General features: G+C 30.5%; 2 protein-coding genes across 2 annotated transcripts; one reads left to right on the top strand and one right to left on the bottom strand.

Moving 5' to 3' along the window:
* Window positions 1-377: 377 nt before the first annotated feature.
* HELRODRAFT_162653 (hypothetical protein) lies at window positions 378-12,189 on the bottom strand (the record flags this gene model as incomplete). The annotated part of the gene is made up of 21 exons (XM_009024798.1): window positions 378-460; window positions 794-860; window positions 1,424-1,514; window positions 1,669-1,793; window positions 1,999-2,071; window positions 2,614-2,699; window positions 2,910-2,989; window positions 3,183-3,251; window positions 3,496-3,589; window positions 3,955-4,103; window positions 4,742-4,793; window positions 4,952-5,141; window positions 5,733-5,797; window positions 6,836-6,883; window positions 7,251-7,330; window positions 7,736-7,942; window positions 8,915-9,026; window positions 9,415-9,519; window positions 10,671-10,808; window positions 11,613-11,829; window positions 12,143-12,189. The coding sequence occupies 21 exons, from the start codon at window positions 12,187-12,189 to the stop codon at window positions 378-380; spliced, it is 2,178 nt and encodes a 725-aa protein (XP_009023046.1).
* Window positions 12,190-13,997: 1,808 nt separating this feature from the next.
* HELRODRAFT_189012 (hypothetical protein) lies at window positions 13,998-20,781 on the top strand. Its single transcript, XM_009024797.1, has 11 exons — window positions 13,998-14,108; window positions 15,046-15,136; window positions 15,499-15,744; window positions 15,876-16,030; window positions 16,170-16,325; window positions 17,017-17,170; window positions 17,251-17,486; window positions 17,594-17,764; window positions 17,994-18,105; window positions 18,833-19,000; window positions 19,733-20,781. Exons 2-11 carry the CDS (start codon window positions 15,070-15,072, stop codon window positions 20,506-20,508), a joined length of 2,241 nt encoding a protein of 746 aa, XP_009023045.1. The 5' UTR covers window positions 13,998-14,108; window positions 15,046-15,069; the 3' UTR covers window positions 20,509-20,781.
* The last annotated feature ends 158 nt before the right edge of the window (window positions 20,782-20,939 follow it).

The raw sequence follows: 20,939 nt of genomic DNA, 5'->3' as shown, positions 1-20,939 counted from the left end.
TCAAGACCTTTGAGTAACTATTCTTCAAATAATTTGCTAAGGTTCTCAACAAATCCAAAAAAGAATATCACAGACAATGAGAGAATATGGCAACCTCTTTCATATTTTCTTTAACAATTTTTCTTAACTTTTTTAGAACATGAGTTATTTTCATTAACATTCTCACTATGATGGTAATAAGAAATGAAAAACAATGTTCGTGACGTTTTATCAGAATGTATTGAATGACCTATCAAATGCTTTTGAATTACTAGCATGCTAGAGCACAACACCATTAATGTGCATTACATTACTTATCGTGGATTTTTCAATCAATCAATTATTTGTAAGAGCATCTAAATGTATTCTTTTATTGCTCCAGAAATTATAACAGCAAGTCAAGCTTTCCGCTTCTCTCCCAAGTTTTTACTTTTCTTAAACATTCTGAACTGTTTTTGATGATTGTCTTTTCTTAAACATTCTGAAATGTTTTTGATGATTGTCTATTAAATTTTACTGTTTATGAACTACCACGATTTCGCGTAATTCCATTAAGAATGTAGTCGGTCTATTTTCTTCGTGAAAGCAACACGAATGAAACAACTTTACATTGCAAAACAGTTTAATTAAAATGTCAATATTCAAATAGAAAAATTGATAAGTTGTTTGCGTGCGGCACACAACACCCTTTAAAACGTTTGCCACTCTTGAGCAAGCATCACTCAAGTATAAGCAACCTGGGTCCATAGAAAAATGCTGTCGCTTATTTCAGAATTTTTTCGAACGCAATCGATGATTAAATAACTATATTTACCTGACTTTTTATTCAACTGAATCAGACAAAATCGAATGTAAATGAGGTTAACAACCAATTCAAGCTTCTTTCAAAAAAGTATGATATATAGGCATATATACAAGTAGACGTAGCCATATTCTTTCAAAAAAAGTATGTAATATATATATATATATATATATATATATATATACACACAAATAAAGTCATAAGGATGGTCTAAAAACATTAAAAATTATAAAAGAAAAAACCAATAACATTTGAAAAAAGAATTATAAAAGAAAAAGAATTGGGTCATTTCAATGATTGAAGACAAAAACTCTTTAGAATAAAAACCAAGGTTTAATATGAAACCTATAATATATAAAATAAAATAAACTTTTAATATGATAAAAAACTTGAGGGATGCTTATAATCAAAAAAATTGGTTACAGATTCTCAGCAATATAAATGCCAAATATTCAAATATTGATGAAAAAAAGTGAAAATTCGCATTTCCAAGATAAATTCTTCTTGAAGTAAAATGTCGGCTTATGAGAGCGCATTAATATTTTACGCCAGTTATTCAAAGAAGCTCGTAATCCATTATTAATTGATAGAAATTTTTGACTGAAACAAATCAGCAAGTGGTGATAAAATATGTTTAACGACATGTACACTCCAAGCTTGTCCAATCAACTTCTGTCGTCTGGTTCGAGGTAAATCTCCTATATCTGTATAGTGATCAGGAAATCCAAACACTCTGAAAAAATCAGAATTTTTACAGTTCAACGAACAATATATTTATTCTTGAAAATTTATATAAGAATAACAAAGGCTACCATTAATAAAAGCAAAAATACGAAAATATAGTTAACAGTACAACAGCAAAGATCATCATGATAATATGTATCGACCTTTCTAGTTCAGGTATCCATAGCAAGCTTTCTTCGTTGTTATCAAGCATAGACACAGGCATCTCATTTCTGCATCCTTGCAACAAGGAGTTTTGCTTGGTTGTCACTGTCCTCAACTTAACTACCTAAGATTTTATGAGTTAAGTGTCGTCTATTGTCAAACATCTCTAAAACTCATATAAATTATTGATTAAAAAATACACACATGCACGCAAACACACATACACACGCGCGTATATATATATATATATATATATATATATATATATATATATATATATATATAATGATACACAAAGCAAATCAATAGAACAATAAAGTATGATGAACCTGAGACCGTCGACCTGGAAAAAGACTTTCATTGAGGAGATCTGGTGCAAGATTCTTATTGTACTGAGGTGGACTGAAATCAAATAATTAACTAGGGTGTAAGTAAATAAAATCTTGAGATGGCCAATATGGCTCCAATCAAATAATTACAATGAAAAATTTTCAATTTATGAATAAGGTTGTTCGAAGATCAGAGGTGTGTAGGTAGGCTTTAAAAAAATGGAAGCCCCTAATTGTTTTTGGAATCTCAAAAGAGCAACTTTGTCCACACTAAGTCAGTAGCAAAACTGTAAACAAATGTTTCAATCCTTGTTGTGGAGGCCCCCAAGATGGCCCGCCTGCCCATCTCAAAATCCAGCCCTGATGATTAGTATGCAAAAGGAAGCTGAACAAAAATAAATCCTCATAATTGAAAAATTTCATGTCTTCAAATATGTTTATTAAACACATTTTGGAAAAACATGAAAAAATGATTTTTTGAATTGGAAAAGACCAATACCAACAAATTAACCCCCCACCCAAAGCAGCTTATGCCTATGGATCAACGAGAATAAAACATCAACCAATCATTCAAATTCTCGTTACCACCAATTTCCCACTCAATCCACTACCAACCAGTACATGTTAGGAATGTTACCCCAAAACAATCTGGATCTATTCTGGGCCGAGAAGTACTTGGCATCCAAAGTGGCTGGGTGGCACTTGAATGAAGTAAGTCATGAGAAGGGTTCATATGAAAACAATTTAAAATTATAAAAATCTTATTACAGCTTGTTATGACGTCATAATGATAACAAATTAAAATCAATACTTTCATATATAACATATTTATAACACTAACCAAAATTCATTAGGTCATTTAAATGAAAATAGATGCACAACTAAACAGAAGAATGAACAAACAAACAAACCATAAAGAATCTGGTCATTGTGGCTTTACAATGTTTCTGCATGCTTGATACATTCTCAAACAACCAAAACAACGGCCTGTCTGCGATAAATAATAACCAACATTTCAACATGACCAACATGTTGATTGAAAAACGCTAATCATCAGTGTTCATAAGAAAAAATTTGTAAAATTAAAGCATTATTAAAATCTTAGTAATAAAAACGAAATTATCACCTTAATCTTCAACAAAAAATTCCTGTAAAAAATTATTAGAAGAGGAGAAAGAGTAAACCTGGGGTCATGAGTGCTTGCAATTCTTTTAATATTCTGTAGAACTCAAAAAATAAAACTCCTGTACCATCTGCAGTTAATAAACAAGTGCATTTTATGCCAACATTAATTTTCAAAATTCTGATTATAAAATGAAGAGTAAAGAAATGAGAGCAATGTTTCTCAAAAAAGGTGATAGGGCCCTCTTGTGGGTGCTGAAGTCTTACGGGGGGTAGTGAAAGGCTTTGACAAAATTTGAGGACTTTAACAAAACCATAAGCATCGTCACAAAGGCTTCTTTTCACAACTTGAGCAATAATTATAAGCTAGCCAACCTTCACTCAGTCCCTTTCTGCCAGGATTTGCAACTGAAAACTCATTGCATGGTGAACCGCCAATCAGCAAATCGATAGGATGAATTTTCTCCAGCTATCAATGAAAGAAAAAAATATTTAAATATGGCACATTCACAATTTAAATTCATTTAAAACAGTCAAAAAATCAAGAATTTTTTTTTTTAAATCAAAAATGTACTGTTGTAATAAAACCAAAAATTTAACAGCAGAGATCATATATATAATTCGTGTACATGTATGGTATTGATTATACTGAGAACCAACAGTCTCCAAATAACTGTGCGTAACCAATGAGAGCATTGATACAAACAATTATTACATTATATTGTCTTCCTTAAGCAAACTTTTCAAAAAATTCAAAAAGCAACGTAGAAGTGAATTTCAAGACAAAAATAAATTTGATGCATGTCAGATGACTGATGATTACGCAATACAAACCATTTCTGAGTTAATGTTGGTGACATCCCCCAGCCAGTGCACCACACCTCCTCCATGTCTTCCTTTGCTGACCAGCAGAGAGTCTTCATCTATCTCGCTGGCGTAATATATTTCAAGGTCGACATCCAACTGATCTAAAACAACTTTACCTGATTTGAAAATATATTTCAACTAAATTTGATTAATTGATTTAATTTAATTAACGCTTATCTAATAGAATAAGCTTGTGTGGAAGCTTGTTTGGGGAAGAAATACACCTGCCTCGAAAATTTTAGCTGGCTAACTGAATCGGTAAAGGGTAAAAAAACAGATATGACAAAGTGACAGAAAGTCAAGTATATAAAAGGGAGAAATTAATGTTTTTATGATTGATTGATTGAAAATTGTCGTACAACAAAATGCAGAACATAACATTCCATCTCCGTTCGTCTACTGAAACAGGTTCAATTGCAAACAGGTTTTCAATGACAATAAATAATAAAAGTTATTGATGAATCTCGAGTAACAGTTAAATTGAAAAAAAACACTATGACGGTTTTGTTCATTTCAACATATGATATTTCAGTTAAGGTTAGAAATAATGGATGGAATGATAAATAACTGGCATGCATATATAACGAGTACGTATGTGTGTTGTATGATGTGCATAGTATAGCCTTTGTGACACGAAAGTTTAATTACGAGTAGAAAATAACATGCAAGCAGTTTTGTGCCTGCTAGATAGATCTGCATTATAAAGAATAAATAAAAAAACAAAATAGTGACAATAAAAACAATAGTAAGAAACCTGTGCTGATGCCATCAAATAAGGAGAGAACTTTCATCCTTCGTCTTGTCCTCTTCAATATTATTGGCAAGTATCAGAGTTGCAGATAATAAAAGGCAATTGCATTGAAACGGATAATGTAAAAATGTTTTATGTTTATAAGAAAATTAAGTATTTTAGAAAACAAGATAAAAATAACTGAAAATAACTAAAAAATAAAATATTACACACAGGCAGAATAGATGGATTAGGTTGAAACATGTAGTTTAGTTCCTCCTTCCAGTTCTCTACGACCCCATTGCAGCCGATCAGATGATGAGAAGTGGGATCACAAATGAAACACGTCCACATCTCACCAGATTTGATTGCATGCACTTGCGATTTGCCTAAGATATCCGTCATGCACCTACAACAAAACACCCTGTCAAAATGATGTGTACAGCAAATACAATGAAATAATGAGGACAAATTTTACTAAAAAAAATTTGAATAAATTTTACAAATTTTAATAATTGAATAAAATTGTATAAAAATAGTCTTGAATCCAAATTCTTTAATCAAATCAATTTTTACAGTAGAGATGATAAATGCACATGAGAGGAATTATTTCCAAGGTCTTTTGGGAACAGTAGATGTTTTTTTGCTCCTAAACTGGGTTTGCCAGTGATGATGTTGATATAAATACTTGAGTCTATGAAGGTGATAAAGTCAAGAGCTGTGATGTGCATGCCATCTGGCTGATAAGATGATACGTTTCATGATGAGATGATATAAAAAATTGAGATGAAATAAAAATTGATAGTTTCAAAGGGGTACAATAATTTTTTTTTTATAATTTAAACCGATATGCATACTTGCTCTGTTTTTCTCTTAAAACTGGCTTTCCATGTATAGTAATAACCAGAGAAAACCAGACGCAATTGTGTTTTAATACGCTATTTAATTATCGAATTCAAATAAAAACAATGTTCCTATGTAAATTGACAAAAAATTATTAACAATGTTCTCTTACTTGTTGCAGCCCAACTTGTCACACAAAAACACTTCACCTGCTTGTCCACATATAACACAGAACATCTATTAATTATAAATTTTTAAATTAATTAATTAATTAAAACAATTTTATATTGAAATATTTGCACCATGAGCGTACATAAGTGCTTGGATGACTCGACAGTGTAATAGTTTACGCACTGGTCCTGCTGTTGCAGTAACGAGGTTCGAACGCAAAAAAGATCCCTGCTTATTATATGCAGTGTGTCTGGCGCATTGATTTACGCACCAGTTGATACTTTGGAGAGTTAAGCGAGAATTAAAAACGATAGCAATAATGATAAAATATCAATCAATCAATCTTCGTTTAGCGTCCAGAGACCCGGTTCCCCCGAGGTAGGACGTTGTTTTTTTGCCATCAACTTTTTGCGCAAAATTAGACGATCAGTTGTATCTATTTCATTTAAATTTAAAGCTTTCATGTCTTGCTCGATTGTTTGCGACCAGGACTTCTTTGGACGGCCTTTGGGACGTGTGCCAGGTACTTCAACATCTGCAAGAGAAGTTATGGCACTGTTTCCACTTCGTTTGACATGACCAAACCACCGCAGACGGTGTTGCCGGCATTCGTCTTTTATATCATCTAAACCAGCACGACGCAGGATTTCGGTAGATTTTATGTGGTCCTTCAGACTAATTCGTTGCATCCATCGGATCATTTGTAAATATTAAAATGTTGATAATCGTGTAGTTGTGTAAAGATTTTTTAACTTAAATAAAAAAGAATCCACATAGTTAACAATTGTTTACGAATTTGTATTCTCATAAGGTGTAAATGTAGTAGAAAATATCTTAGAACAAAACTGCAATCCCGTCTGGTAACTTGTTAGCAAAACCTCAGATCACCGTGTAAATTATATGCCTGCCAGATTATGTCAGGTAACATAACTAGAGTTAATTGTAAATTATGTCTAAAGATCTGGAAATGTAAAGAAACGTAAGATCTACACAAGATGTTGAACCTGTAACCTTCTTAGTGAGATTATTCTGAAAACTTTAATTACTTAAAAATGCAACGATTGGTTGGAAAATGTTAAAAAACTGAAAATATTCAAAACTAACATTAAATCCATCGGTATCAAAGACAAAAATATTGTCAATCAGTCGATTCTGTAATGATATTGATTTATTGTTTAATTAAAATGAAAATTTAGATTTATTAATTTAGAGCAGGGCTGGCTATCAGGCATTACACGAAACATTGGGATAATGACAAATATGTGACTACATTGAAAAGAAAAGCATTAAGAAAGAATATAAACGATTCTCTAAAAAAAAATTAAACACACAATGAAGTGACGGGATGTAAAATAAAATTGTTCTCAGTGAGGTGTAACTATTTTATTAATTGAGGATTTTTTCCAGATGTCATTCAACTTTTAGGCCTACTTTGGAATACGTTATAAGCATACACCACAACTGAAAATGACAAAATTCTTATTATTGAAATTTGTACAACTATAGACAAAAAACCAACTTTGCAAGTGATACAGAGTTTTCCAAGAAGGAATGGATGGTTATATGCACCAATATTAGCTCGACATGACAAACATGCACCTGAAAAACAAGTGCACATTATGAAGTTAACAAATTTTAAAAACCGCTGGGTTCTCAACACAAATTTAAACTTTCCTAATACCATTTCTTTCTTATACACTAATATTTTGAAATCAATTACTTATTTTGTCTTGAATGTATTTTTGAAACATTACCACAAAATTAAATTCTTTTAAGACTATATTTACATAAACAGGGTTATCAATTTTTTAACTTCATTATGGTGAGTGAATTAGCATCCAAAACCTTATTAAAGTGAACCAGGGGCAGGTGCAAAATTAACATCCTAATACTTTTATAACTAGTTTGAAATTCAAGTAACACGTCCATAGGCCTAGGAAACTGGTTTTATATATCAATGGATACCTCATATAAGACTACACACACGCATGTTATTCGGCTAACCTTTTTCAGATTTCCAGTTAAACCATGTTTCTTGATTTGCAGTGTTTGAATCAATGTCTTTATTCAGTTTTACACGGCAATCATGGTTTGAATGATTGGAATTAACATCGTCATCCTCCTCATCACTATCATTAGCGATTCTGATTCTTTCATTCTGCTTAGAATATTCGTCCAGTATCTTAATTATCCAATCAGGAATAGACAAATCTATTGAAAAAAAAAATTACATCAAATTATTATCCAGATTATCATTGTAAAACAATAAGAAGAAAAACCAAAAATAACAATGCATATGGCTTTTCAAAAAAATAAAAATTTGTATGCTTTGACCGAAAGAATGATAATAACATAAGTGTAAAATAATAACAAAACACGCAACAAAACTATTTAGCTGAGACTTTTTATTATTATCTTCATCATCTTTGTTCAAAGCTACATTTAGGCCTCAATTAAGACCATGCAAAAATCAAAGACACCGCAAGGTTTCTCAAGATTTGTCTCAACTTCTAATTTTTTCTATTTCTGTTCTTATTCAATTTAGTACAAGAATCCATTTCAATATCAAAAACCAACACAAGAATCCACTTTATTATTAAAACCAACAAGTCCAACACTTGAACTGCTATAATCATCCTTCAATAATATAAAACATCATTCATCCCCATCAATGCAACTGTAGTTTCTTCCTCATTACAATTTCTCATATATCCGTATAGCAGTTGGCGAAAATGACATTGTGTTAAATTAACTATATATAAATTAGTTCTTAAAAAGTAGATTCAACCGACGTAAGCATGTATAGATTCAACCATGACATTAAAAATCAATAATAATAAAATGTATAAATGAATAGTAATCTAAAAAATCTATTATCAGTTCAATCGAAAAGCAATGTAATAATAAATTAAGCTATGTTTAAAACCCTGTGATAATTACATTGATACTGAGCCAAAAATAAAAAACGTAGTTAGAAAGAGCCCGACGAGTCTGATAATTAATAAAATGACCAATGAACATTGAGATGAAAGTTCTACAGTATCTTTTATTCATCCCACGCACTATCATTTCCAATCTATACTCATCTCATGAAGTCCTACTCAGTCATAAATAGACTCTTATTCTCTACCATTATTATAATTTTAAGAAAAAAAAAATATTTAAAGATAATAAATATTTTACCAGTTTCTTTAAGCATATTATCAGCATGTTCATCGTTAGTGTCATAAAGACTTATCCAGTTCAAAGCTATTTTGTCACTATCTGCATTCTTCCCAATTCTGCTGTAATATAGCTACACCATAAAATTAACAAAGTTAAACATAACTAACTTTTTTAAAATTCTTTAAAAAATCAAAGTCCAACAGATGCAAAAACTGTTACAACATGCAAGGCAATAACATGAAATGATAACAGAAAATAAATAGTGAAGTAGGAATGTTTAGACATAATAAGCATTGAAAAAAAAACAATGATTTAAAAAAAAACAAATAAATAGAATAATTAATTGACTAGTTAATGACTTAGTAATTTAATTAACTGTGATTCAAAAAGTGGCTTAACTAAAAATATTAAAAAAAAACGTATATACGTTACAGAAACTTACAAGCAAATTCAAAGTTAGAAGTATTAAATTAAGTTAACGAAAAAATATGACTGAAAAAAGTGAAAATAATAAATACTTTGCACGCTTCAGATACTCCTTTCTCATAATTTTTTTTAAAATTCTTGTTGTTATAATTTTGATCAAAGGTAGTCCTGAAGTCCACTACATTGTTCAAAGTAACCTGTGAGTAAGCAACAGCAAACAAATGACAGATGCAAATATGAAGGACGAAAAAGCCAGCACTAATTCAAAATCAAGAAAATTATAAATAAAAACATCAAAATTAATATCACAATTAGAATATAAGGCCTGAAGAACAAAATGTTTTTTTTTCAATTTCCATACAGGATATCCATAAAATGAAGAATTAATTAATATTTTAAAATGTGTCACATTCAGTCAAGCATTCTTTCTTTACAATTTAATGATGAGCACTAGCCTTAGTTTTGCACCAACCTCAGCCTGTTCAGTCTACACTTTTTGATGAGGTACATCAATATTTTAAAGGTTTAAAGAAGATTCTCAGTAACATCAGTATAAATTTGGAATGGTGATGTACCCAGAGAATTAAAAAGAATTGACAACACAACCCAACAAGTTTTCAAGAAGCATTTAAAAAATCAACTGTTCAACAATCCACAGCTGTGCTAGTGTTTCTGAGGTTCTTTCAAGAGGGGTGCTATACAAGTCATGCAATACAATATATAAACTTGAATTCATCCAACCAGCCTAACATACTCTGCAACTTTCATCACAAAAAATGACAGTGCAAATTAGTATGAAAAGAAAAATAGAAATTGTATTGTTACACAAAAAATGTTCAGAACTGAGTGAAACTGGTGTCCGAAAGTGAAACATATGAAAAAAAGACAAATATATCTTTAAGATACTGGAAAAAACTACCAGTTTAAAATAATATTCTAGTAGAAGACCTAACAAAACAAAGGTAAAATATTAAACTTAGAGCAAAATAAGAAGAAATTAATGTACTTTTAAAAAATCTGGTTAATCAAAGAAATTGTCTCATTAATATGGAAAATAAACATATTGATAACTGGAACATTATAAAAACTGTAAAAACTGGGCAAGCTGCTTTAGCTTAAATCTGCCTTTTTCTTGGAATGCATTATTGGCTACATTTTTGTTTATTACTAAAATTTGAAATTGGAAATATCTGGTTGCATAATTGATTTCTAGTGTTGATAAATTAATAACAACATGCATTGATGGGATAGTCACAGTTCAATTTACTATTCCCACTTTGAATATAACTAGTCTTAACCATAAAAATGATGATGGTGATGAAAGTTTATGAAGAAATACAAACTCTACCTCTGAGACCTTGTGATCTCCAAACCAGAAAACCCAGTAATTATCATGAGAGGCCTGTTTCTGTCCGCACATTGCACCGTCAATGATGACAGCAGGCCAAAAAGAGCAAAAGTACAAACGTGCCCACACAATCTGACCCTGCAAAACCAATTTAAAACGCGCAAAATGAAATTTTCATTTAAATTTCAACTTTGTGTTAGGTAGGGTCTGTACAAGCAAAAATAAACCCATATTTGAAACTTCATTGATAGTCACACAGACCTGATATTATTCTAGTATTTCAAGGGTTTTTTGCATATCCAAATATATTTAATTATTTAAAATGAATCATAAGAATGCGTTGTGTGGTCAACCACAAATTTGTCATTATGCAGCAGCATTACAATTATAAAATGGCAGAAAGAGATGCTATTGTCTCAAGTCAGAGAACCACTGATACATTAAAACCTATTCACAATTTCATGGTTTACTCAAATTTTTTAGTGCTTTGAGAGAAAAGAAATACATAATGTAAGAGTCATTCCATTCATGTTAGTGCTGTCTATCATGTCAAAAGTTCATCTTGAAAGAACTTAGCAAGAACAAAGAACACGTCAACTATTCAAAACAAAAATAAGATTGCTCCACGATGTGGTATCTATAAAAAAATGTAAAATAAAATATAAATGTTTATAAATCCATTATCTACATCTGTCAACAAAAAAGAAAAACTGATATATGTCATAGAAAAGGTTTAAAACCCATAGTGATGATCATTATTTCATATATTTCAGAATTGAGGATGTTAGAAAAATAATTTAAAAATAAAAAGGGATTAGCTCAAATCAACATACAAAAATCACACAACTTTAAGACTTCTTTATTAGGTCAATATAAGATGAAAGTAACCAACCAAAAAAAATACTTTAAATATTTTATTGGCAAAAACATAGAAGAACTAACAATTTCAAAAATTTTATCATAAGAACTTTCCTGATCACACAGCAACAAGCTGCTTTTAAGAGTACATTTGAACTTCTTTAAAGATTTTTTAGCCAGTTGAGAGCTTTTAAACTTTTTCTTTTCTGGTGATTGGAAATTTTTTTCTAAATTATCTTTGTGGCACTGATCAGATTTCTGAACATTGATGGAAACTTTTCTCAAACCAAGAAGTGAGCTTCTAATAATTTCATTGCATTCAACCTTTAAAAGAATTTAACAATGTATAAATTTAAACAACAGCAGTAAATAACTTTTATGCAATATTACTTCTCAATTTTAAATTCTTTATAAACCACAAAAGAAATTTGTTTAAATATACAGAAGTGAAAAAATGTTGAAAAATTATAAACTTTAATTAAGAAACTGTGTCAAAGATTGATTTTCAACAGCATGTTGTATTCAAAAACAATAGGCCAGGAAACAAATTTCTCATTTTTTCACACACTCCTTGTACTCAAATTATAGATTAAAAAAGATTAAAGACCTCTCACTGTATTTCTTCAATAATATCAATGACACAACCAGCAAATGTGAACATGCCTAAAAACGAGACATTGTACTCCTTTCATATGATAGACTAGGATCTTTTCCCATTCAGATCAAAACACTACCAGGCATCACCAGACCCCTGTAACCATTAAAATTATGCCATCTTTCTACTCAATTTTAGAAGTATAAAAATGCTTGAATTGTGGACATAATTGGTTTAATTATATGTATATGCTGGTTAATGCCGTAATTTATGAAATCTACCGAATTTCTATTGTTGGATAGTTTTTTTATTTCATTTCTCAATATTTCTAACCAAATTCTTGTTGTCATTATTTATTTTATTAAAATTTGAATGATATACAGTTTTCCAATTTATTCTTGGATGTATAGAACCTATTTTGATTTTGCAATCATCTATATATGTATATGTATATATACATATATTTATAAATATAAATATATATATATATAATCTAAAAATGAATTGGCACTTTATGATCAATACCAATTTGCATTTTCACATTCTATTAATTAAATAATAAACTGTCAATCCAATAGATTAACATGAGATAATGAATACAGTTCAATTGTATACATAATGAATTGAACTGTACTTATATTCTACAAAATATAACTATAGTATAGATGTTACTAGCCTAAATACAATTATATCTTAAATAACTGAATTTTAGTATTATTTAATCTAAAATAATATGTTTTTATTTTATTGTTTGTATATTTTTGATTGATAAATAAAAAAACTTATAAATAAAACCAGAAACACATGCACATACAATTTTATTTTAACCATTAATAATAATATAATAGTATCTAAAAAATTGTGACATGCTTTCTTCTTTTGTTGTGGAGGGGTTTAAAAATTTTTGTGACAGAGAAAGGGAGGAGTCAAAAAACGTAAATAACGTAAACATTCTTTATTTATTTATAACTTTAGTATTTTTACATTACTTGTCTTACACAGCATGACATAAATACTAAATAGGTCATGCAATGCCAGGTGCCTGAGTGAGCTAAAAATTAAAACTAATTAACAAAATTAACATTCATTATGATTATATTTTTGAGTTTTTTTAATAACTAATAATATAATATAATATCAAGTACCAATGAATTAATGATCCATGATCATTAAAATGATCAATATCAATGTTAATCAGCCACTAGAATGAAGAAAAATAAATAATTTACTAACTAAAAAAAGTAAAAACTACTAAAATAAAAATCTAAATAAATTAAATCATTAAACTCAAGTAGTAAAACCAAAAGTAAAAAAAATAGTAATAAATTAATCACTTTGTCGTAGTATTGCAAAAGCTCCGACTGAATCAAACTTTTGAAAGAACTGTTAGAACCCATTAAAAGCCAAAAAATTCAAAAACCTAATTTCGGTCGAAAACACAAACCTATTATCGACCGGAAATTTCAGACACTTTTACTATTTGCCGTAACCAAAGACAAAAACTACTCACTGTTTAAAAAACAAAAACTAATCTTTCGATTAATTTCACAGAATTCACACCGTTCATAAATTTTTATTTTTAATTAAAAAATGCAAATTTATCAATGTGTTAGATGATTTGCGTATGATTTACATTTATAACTAGACACCATTAGACACAAACTAAGAACACTTCACGTCTATATTATATATAAGTATGTGCTTGAAATTGATTAAATAAAAACTTGAAAGTTTATCAGTGCTAAAACGCCGTAAAACTGCAAAAAAAGTATTGTTTTTTTCATGGAAAAATAAATATACATTTATATATTTATATCCATGCTTTTTTTTGTTTTTTTTTAATAAAATTTTATATTTGGTGTCTTTGTTTGCTTATCACCGAGTCAAATTGTGTTTAATTAATGTGGACACGGAGTTTTTGAACGTCCGTTTTATCTGTTAATCAAAATCAAAAGTCGCTTGGCTTACTTACAATCAAGAAAAAGGTAGAAAGGACCTTTTTGGTGAATGTATTATTTATAATGAATCTTTTTTTTACTTTAACGATGTTATGTTACTTACATAATAACAAGTACAGTACACCGAGCTCTTGTGGCCTGCAGACTCAAATAAAAAAAAGTCATAGCATGTAGAAATAGCAGTTAGTATGTTAGCAGTACGATTTTAAGACGATGTATGCTCAAAACTAAGAAAATTATGGTGGCAATCAAGTGAATCAATACCTGCCAACCTTGAAGTTAAACAAGAGGGCAGATACTCAGGTAAGATAGTGCTTAGCTAGCCACAGACAACAGAATAAAAAAATTTCAGACTGAGATTCCCAAAAATTTTTTTAATATTTTTTAACTTTTTCTTTTACTTTACTTTTATATTAGTAATTACTTTACTTTACTTTACTATTAATATTAGTACAAGTTCATGTAGCAAAGTAACAATTTTTAAAATGCTAACGCAAATGAAATGGCTATTATTATAATTATATTATAATTATTATAATTAATAAATTAAAATTTAGACACTTTTTAATTTTCATTTTTTCAAATTTTTAACTATACTCAACTCAAGCTTAAAAATCGTCATTATGTTTTTAAAATTAAAATTATTTGTCTTTTTTTTATTATTTTTATTCTATTATTATTACTTTGCAAAGGATAGTAATTTGGGATTTTTATTCCAATCAGATAATTAATTAACAGAAACTTGGTTAAAATAGATTCATATTTTTGATTTGATACTAACAGATTTCATGGTCCTGTTTCATGTAAAACATAAAAAAAGTAGTTCCATATAATTTCAAATATTTATTTCATGCACTCACGTGTAGAGATGAGGTCAATTTGAAACTTTTTGTTTGAGCAAAAAAATTTGTCATACATCTGTTAACATTATTAATAATTATCATTGTAATTATCTTTGTCATAGCCAATTGTTTTGGTTGAGAGCAATATGTGGAACAAGGAGTCATCAAACATGCCTTGGGGTCAGCCAAATCTCACTGGAAATGCAGAACAAGGTCAATAATCTATGCTTGAATTTTTCTATTTTCAACTAATAATATAAATTAATTATTATCTTGAAACTCCATCTTCTCATCATTTTTTAAATTCTCATATTTTCTTTTTTCAATTTCCATTAGGGCTTTAGAATACACCGAAAATAGTTAATTTTATTTTGGTTAAAAATTCGAACTGCATTGACATGTATTGCATAATTCTTTACAGTTCATTTTTTGCTTTATGTATTACTACAGTTTTTTGTAAGACATTTTCACAAGAGATGTATACGCTATTTAAAAAAATTTTTAAGCAATTCAGTTTTATCACATCGTTTGTGATTATCACTTTTAATAAATATTTTTTTTCATGCTGGATGAAGATTGGGCCACCCTGGCCAAGCAGTGGATGCAGCATAGAGACATGGTTGGGATGCCTGTCCTTGTCAATCAACAGTTTCCTGTTGCTCCTCCTCCGGTGCCACAAGCAATCCTGCAACAGTTCCCTCAACAACTCCTGCCACCAATGCAAATGCAAAATTATAACGACGATTACATGAGGAATAATTTGTTAGCTCAGCAACAAGAGACAGTAAATTTTTCAAATATGGAAAGTTGTAATTCTTTAGGTTTGTTAATTTTAATGTAAAGAATTGCATGAAGTCAAGGTCACATATTTTCAATGCGTTCAAATTTAAATGAACAAAACGGCTGCTCAGTTTTTGAAAGATGGAAGATTGTCTATTTTATTAATTTACAGCTTCTGGGTTGATGGGGCTGGTGAACTCTGATTACCATCCCCAGCCTGTTCAACAGCCAGTCAATGTTCCGACTGGGATGAATAATTGGAACATTTCACCGTGGGCTGTGGCACCCCCTCCCCCTCCTCCTCCACCACCAACTGATACAAGTGAAGTCGGTATCTTTCTGTCATTTTTGTATTTTTTTTTCTATTTTTAAAAATAAATAAAAGATTTTCACTTTTGTTTTTATAAAAATTACTAAAATGGTAGATTTACTAATTGTAATTTGAAATGCTGTTGAATGGTATCAGCTGTTAGAGACATCGTCAGTACATCAGGATAGTGACTACTTTGCAGCGAGAGACATCAACACAGAAGCACCAGATTCAATGACACAACCACCGCCATCATCCTCTGGCTACGTGAGCACTTATTCTAACACAGGTGATTTTCTACCAGTTAACCCAGTAAGTGTTGCTACTTTATTTTTGAGAATTCATTATTTAATAATGAGTTATCAAAGAAAGTCAACGTGCATAAATTTTCATGAAGCTGTTTGTTGCCTCAACTTTTTTCCATTTGTTCCAACCTGAATCTATAATAACCGCTATAGTGATGGTTGCTGGTTGTTAGAGTTGTTAGTTGTTAGTGTTGGTTGTTAGAGTTGTTTCTCCAAGGATGTATAGAGTCAGAAACATAGGACTGTTATTGTTGATCATATTTTTGTTAAGTTTTTAATAACATTCTAACTTAAGCAAACAAGGTCACATCATTTCAATCATTCTTTAACAATTTATGCATATAAAAGATGCAACGTCAGGCTTTTGTCACTGTTATTCCACTTCAGAGGATGAGTTTTAAAAAAATTTGATCCCATTAAATTTTATGCTGGATGTATTTGTCTTTCACATCAGTATCTTTGTTACATTAAATATGAGGAAATTCGTGCTTAAATATATTTAACAGTATTAAAAATTCTTTCACTTTGAGAACTTTACCTTGAAGGTTTAATTTTCTGCTGATAAAGATCAATTGAAATTTTGTTGAGACTATTTTGTAAACAAAAACCATATTTATAAGGTGGAATGAATAGAGGGTGGGTGTGGTTTCTTTGCCACGAGGCTGAAGAGTAATTCCACAAACATTTATTGACTGCAGGTAGTGAAGCGAGCGTGGATGCCGTCTGCTGCCTCCAACGTGACAACCACCAACATCCCTGCTACATCTCGACCTGTATTAAATAATCCATCCTGGCTGACCAGCAACAACAACAGCAACAACAATAATTACTTCAAAGACCTGCCCTTCATGGGTCACGTATCAAATGACTTCATTTTGTTTTTTTTTTTTGTGATGAATGGATTTCAAAATTATTTATTCTAAAACATTTAGATGCTGCAAAACGCAAATCGCTTCCTGCTTGGATTAGGGATGGACTGGAAAAAATGGAGAGAGAAAAATACAGGCAGATGGAGAGGCAGAAGTTGGAGGAAGAGTACAGGAGGCGGAAGTCATTGCAGCAGGGCACTGAAGGAGAAGAGGATGTCGATGAGCAAGATGATGATGATAATGTAAGTGATGCTCCTCTGAAGGAAGGTGCTGGCAGTGGCGTTCATGAACTACAATCGGTTTGTTTATTTTCTCAAATTTTATTTCAAATTCTGCATTAAACAATTACAGATTTTTAGTGAGTTTTTCACCATTTAATTTCCAACGCTTTGGTTTACGACTTAAGGGATCAACGGCTGCTGCTGCTGATGATGGCAGTGATCCTGAGATGGATCATGATATCGAGGACAAGGAGTGTGATACGAGACCGGCTGATGAGGTAGAAAACGACGACGACGACGATGATGATGATAAGAAAGAGGAGGAGTTATCAGATGGAGAGAAGGAAGCAATAATGGTATGTCTTGATGTTGTAGGCTTTTAAACTTGTTTGGTTTTATAATACATTCTGTAAACTTTACAATGGCCCCTCTCGATGGGTGGTCCTCTTATTTATTTTTTCACCTAAATTATAATCTCCTTAATGTGAGTTTAAAATTTTTAAAGTTTAACACATTATGTTTAATGAAACATTGTTCCTATTAAATGAACGCAACATTTTGAAATTTGGGACTCACGACACTTAGATGGCGAAGGTGAAGAGGATGTTAACTGAGGTCCTGCTGGATGTGACCAGTGAAGAAGTCAACTCAGTCGCAACTTTTGTTTATAACAAAGCAAAAAGTAGACAGTTAAAAGGTATTAAAAAGAATGCTATAAATGATCAGTCTTTATATAATGGCAACAAGTACATTAAATTAAATTCATCTACGAGCTGTTTCATTATCAATCAACACCAGTACGTTTGTAAATTTGCAACGCCCATAATATTTACTTTATAAAACTTTCCATGTGTCAAATAACTTAATTAAATTTGTTTTTTTATATTTTGACTGAATGAATTTCAAATTGTTTTTTGACACAAATCTCACACTTAAACATTCATTTACAACTTTTGCTTACAACCAAATAAGGTCTAGTGATAAACCGCATGGTAAAGATGCATCTTCCTTTAAACTTAATAATTCTGTCGATATTTTGATTTGGAAATGAACCATTCAACCGATCAATTATATGTTGTTTTACTTTCACAAACAGTCCTATTCCTATTTCAGTTTAATAGTTTTTAAGTCAAAAATCATATATCTAATGATCTTGAAATATATTACTGTGATGTTATTTATTTATGAAACTTATTAGTATTGTGTAGATACTGACAATAATAAATAATGCTGAAAAGTTAAATGTTATTGTGTGTGTGAAGCCCCAGTTAGGTCATTAACCACTTCATCGGCTTTGGCTTCTATTTCCAGATTGGGTATGTTCTTTTTCATGTTTTCATTTAGAGACATAATAAATTTGGTCTTTAACTTTTTATATTTTGAAACTGCATTCAATTGCTCCTATGAATGATGAACAACCCCAGGCGAGGAGTATGACAGTGACAGTGAAGAGGACAACGTGGATGGTGAAGCAGTGGAAAATGATGAAGATGGTGACAATGATGACGAAGATTTTGAGGAAGCCATGAAGAAAATTCGAATGAAGAGAAAGGCTTTTGAAGAAAAAATGAGTCTTTTAAATTCTCAATCAAGTAAATATAATTTCTTCGTTTTATAATTTTTTGTTTAGTAGATGTTCTGTCTTAACTGAGACCATTTTACGTTCAACTGTAAGTGGTCCCGTTGAAAATAGTTCTGAACTGCAGGTTTTTTATTACACACTTAAAAATTTTTCATAGTTTTTGAGTTCAGACTAAAATTGAGTAAGTTACAAAATATATTGGACAATGTAATGGATATGTTACAGTCAGAGAGTGTTGAAAAAAATTAACCACAGGTCTAGTACTGATAACAGCGCTTAAATCAATTCAATTATATAAAATCTTCAGAATCGGAGTTATGTGATTATTCGAAATTTTTAAAAAATTTTTGTACTAACGTTGATTTGAGAAATAAAGATAATGAGAATGAGTCTTATGTAACGATTTAATAAGACACGATATTGACACCGGAAAATAATTGATAGCTAGTACCTGCAATGGATTTTTTGATTGTAAATTCAAAGAATTAAAAATTAAATAAGATATTTATATGACTGATGAATGTTATAAAAAATATCCGACCCATAACGGATGGAGACTATAAACGATGATTGGTTGATATTTGTATGACGATGTTAGCTCTTTGATTTTTACGTTTTATTTTCTTAACTAATTGGATTTCTTAGCATGTGTACATTGTACAACTATGTAATGACTTGAATGTATTGTACAGTTTTGGAAAATTCATTTACATTATTGCATTATATACGTGTTTTTATTTAGCGAGCCGGTGCTATCCATCAACGAGATCACCCACCACCACATCAAGTAATCCACTTGAGACCAAAGAGAAACTTCGAAAGGGAACAAGTGAATCAACAACCTCGGCACCTGGAGATCAACCGCAAAAACAAGAAAAGAAAAAATTTCATGTCCCTAAAAAAGATGACACATCAGATTCGTTATCTAGAACAACGACTACTAGTTCTTCAACCACTTCTTCGAGTGAATCAGATGCAGAAAGAAAGGCAAAGAAAAAAAGAAAATCATTTAAAATGAAAAAAGACAATTACCTCGAAAAAAATATAGATAATATTGATAAAGTTAGAAAGCATAATGATTATATTCAGAGTAAATGTTCAGATGAAAAGAAAGAATTAGCCAAAGATCAGAGAGATCATTCTAAAAAAAGTAGAGAGGCTCTTTGCAAGACGTCACCCAGTGTGGATGTGAAAATAAAAAATTATGATTTGAATCAAAACTTACCGACAAAAATTGTAGAAGTTAAGTCTGGGAGACTCAAAACTTCAGGTGATCACCGAAATAAGTCATCCGAACGAAGATCCAAATCGAGAAACAAAAGCTCGAAATCAAAAAATCGTAAAAGATCAAGATCACGAGAGCGAAAATCTAGGTCGGCCGAGAGGTCACACAAAGCTAAAAGATTTAAAGATAGGAGTTCAAGGTCTCATGAGAAAAAATCTAAGAGATCGAGTCGCTATTCAAAGCCGTATTCGAGAACAGAGAAACATTATACAAATTCTAGATCGAGATCTTGAATATTTTGTTTTTTTTTATTTTTTTGTGGCTCTCCCAATATTTTTATTGCTTGGTAAGTTTATTTTATCATTCACTGTTTGATAAATCATGAATGTATGGTGCATTCTCAGACAGTGGCTGTCGTTGAATTGTATTTTGAAGTCGAATTATAAACATTTGTTATCTTACGTCGGATTCAGTTCTTCGTGAGGGCATTTTTGTTTATTTTTAAACTTCAAATTATTTGACTTAAAAGAAATTAAAAAGTTTTATTTAAAATCAACTCACAAAAAGTCTAAATTCAAATAAATAATAGCTATTCGACTGTTTTGTTTTTTGTGAGTAACGTGGTGTGTGTGTATGTGTGCGCGTGCGCGTGCAGTTTCGTCTACAATTAATTCTCAAACATTTAGTCTGCAAAAAATTACACACGAAATGAAAAATTTTAATA

This window comes from Helobdella robusta, assembly GCF_000326865.2.
Source record: "Helobdella robusta unplaced genomic scaffold HELROscaffold_4, whole genome shotgun sequence".
Classification (NCBI taxonomy): domain Eukaryota; kingdom Metazoa; phylum Annelida; class Clitellata; order Rhynchobdellida; family Glossiphoniidae; genus Helobdella; species Helobdella robusta.
The sequence above is the reverse complement of the archived record's forward strand: the minus strand, read 5'-3'. Positions and strand labels throughout refer to the sequence as shown.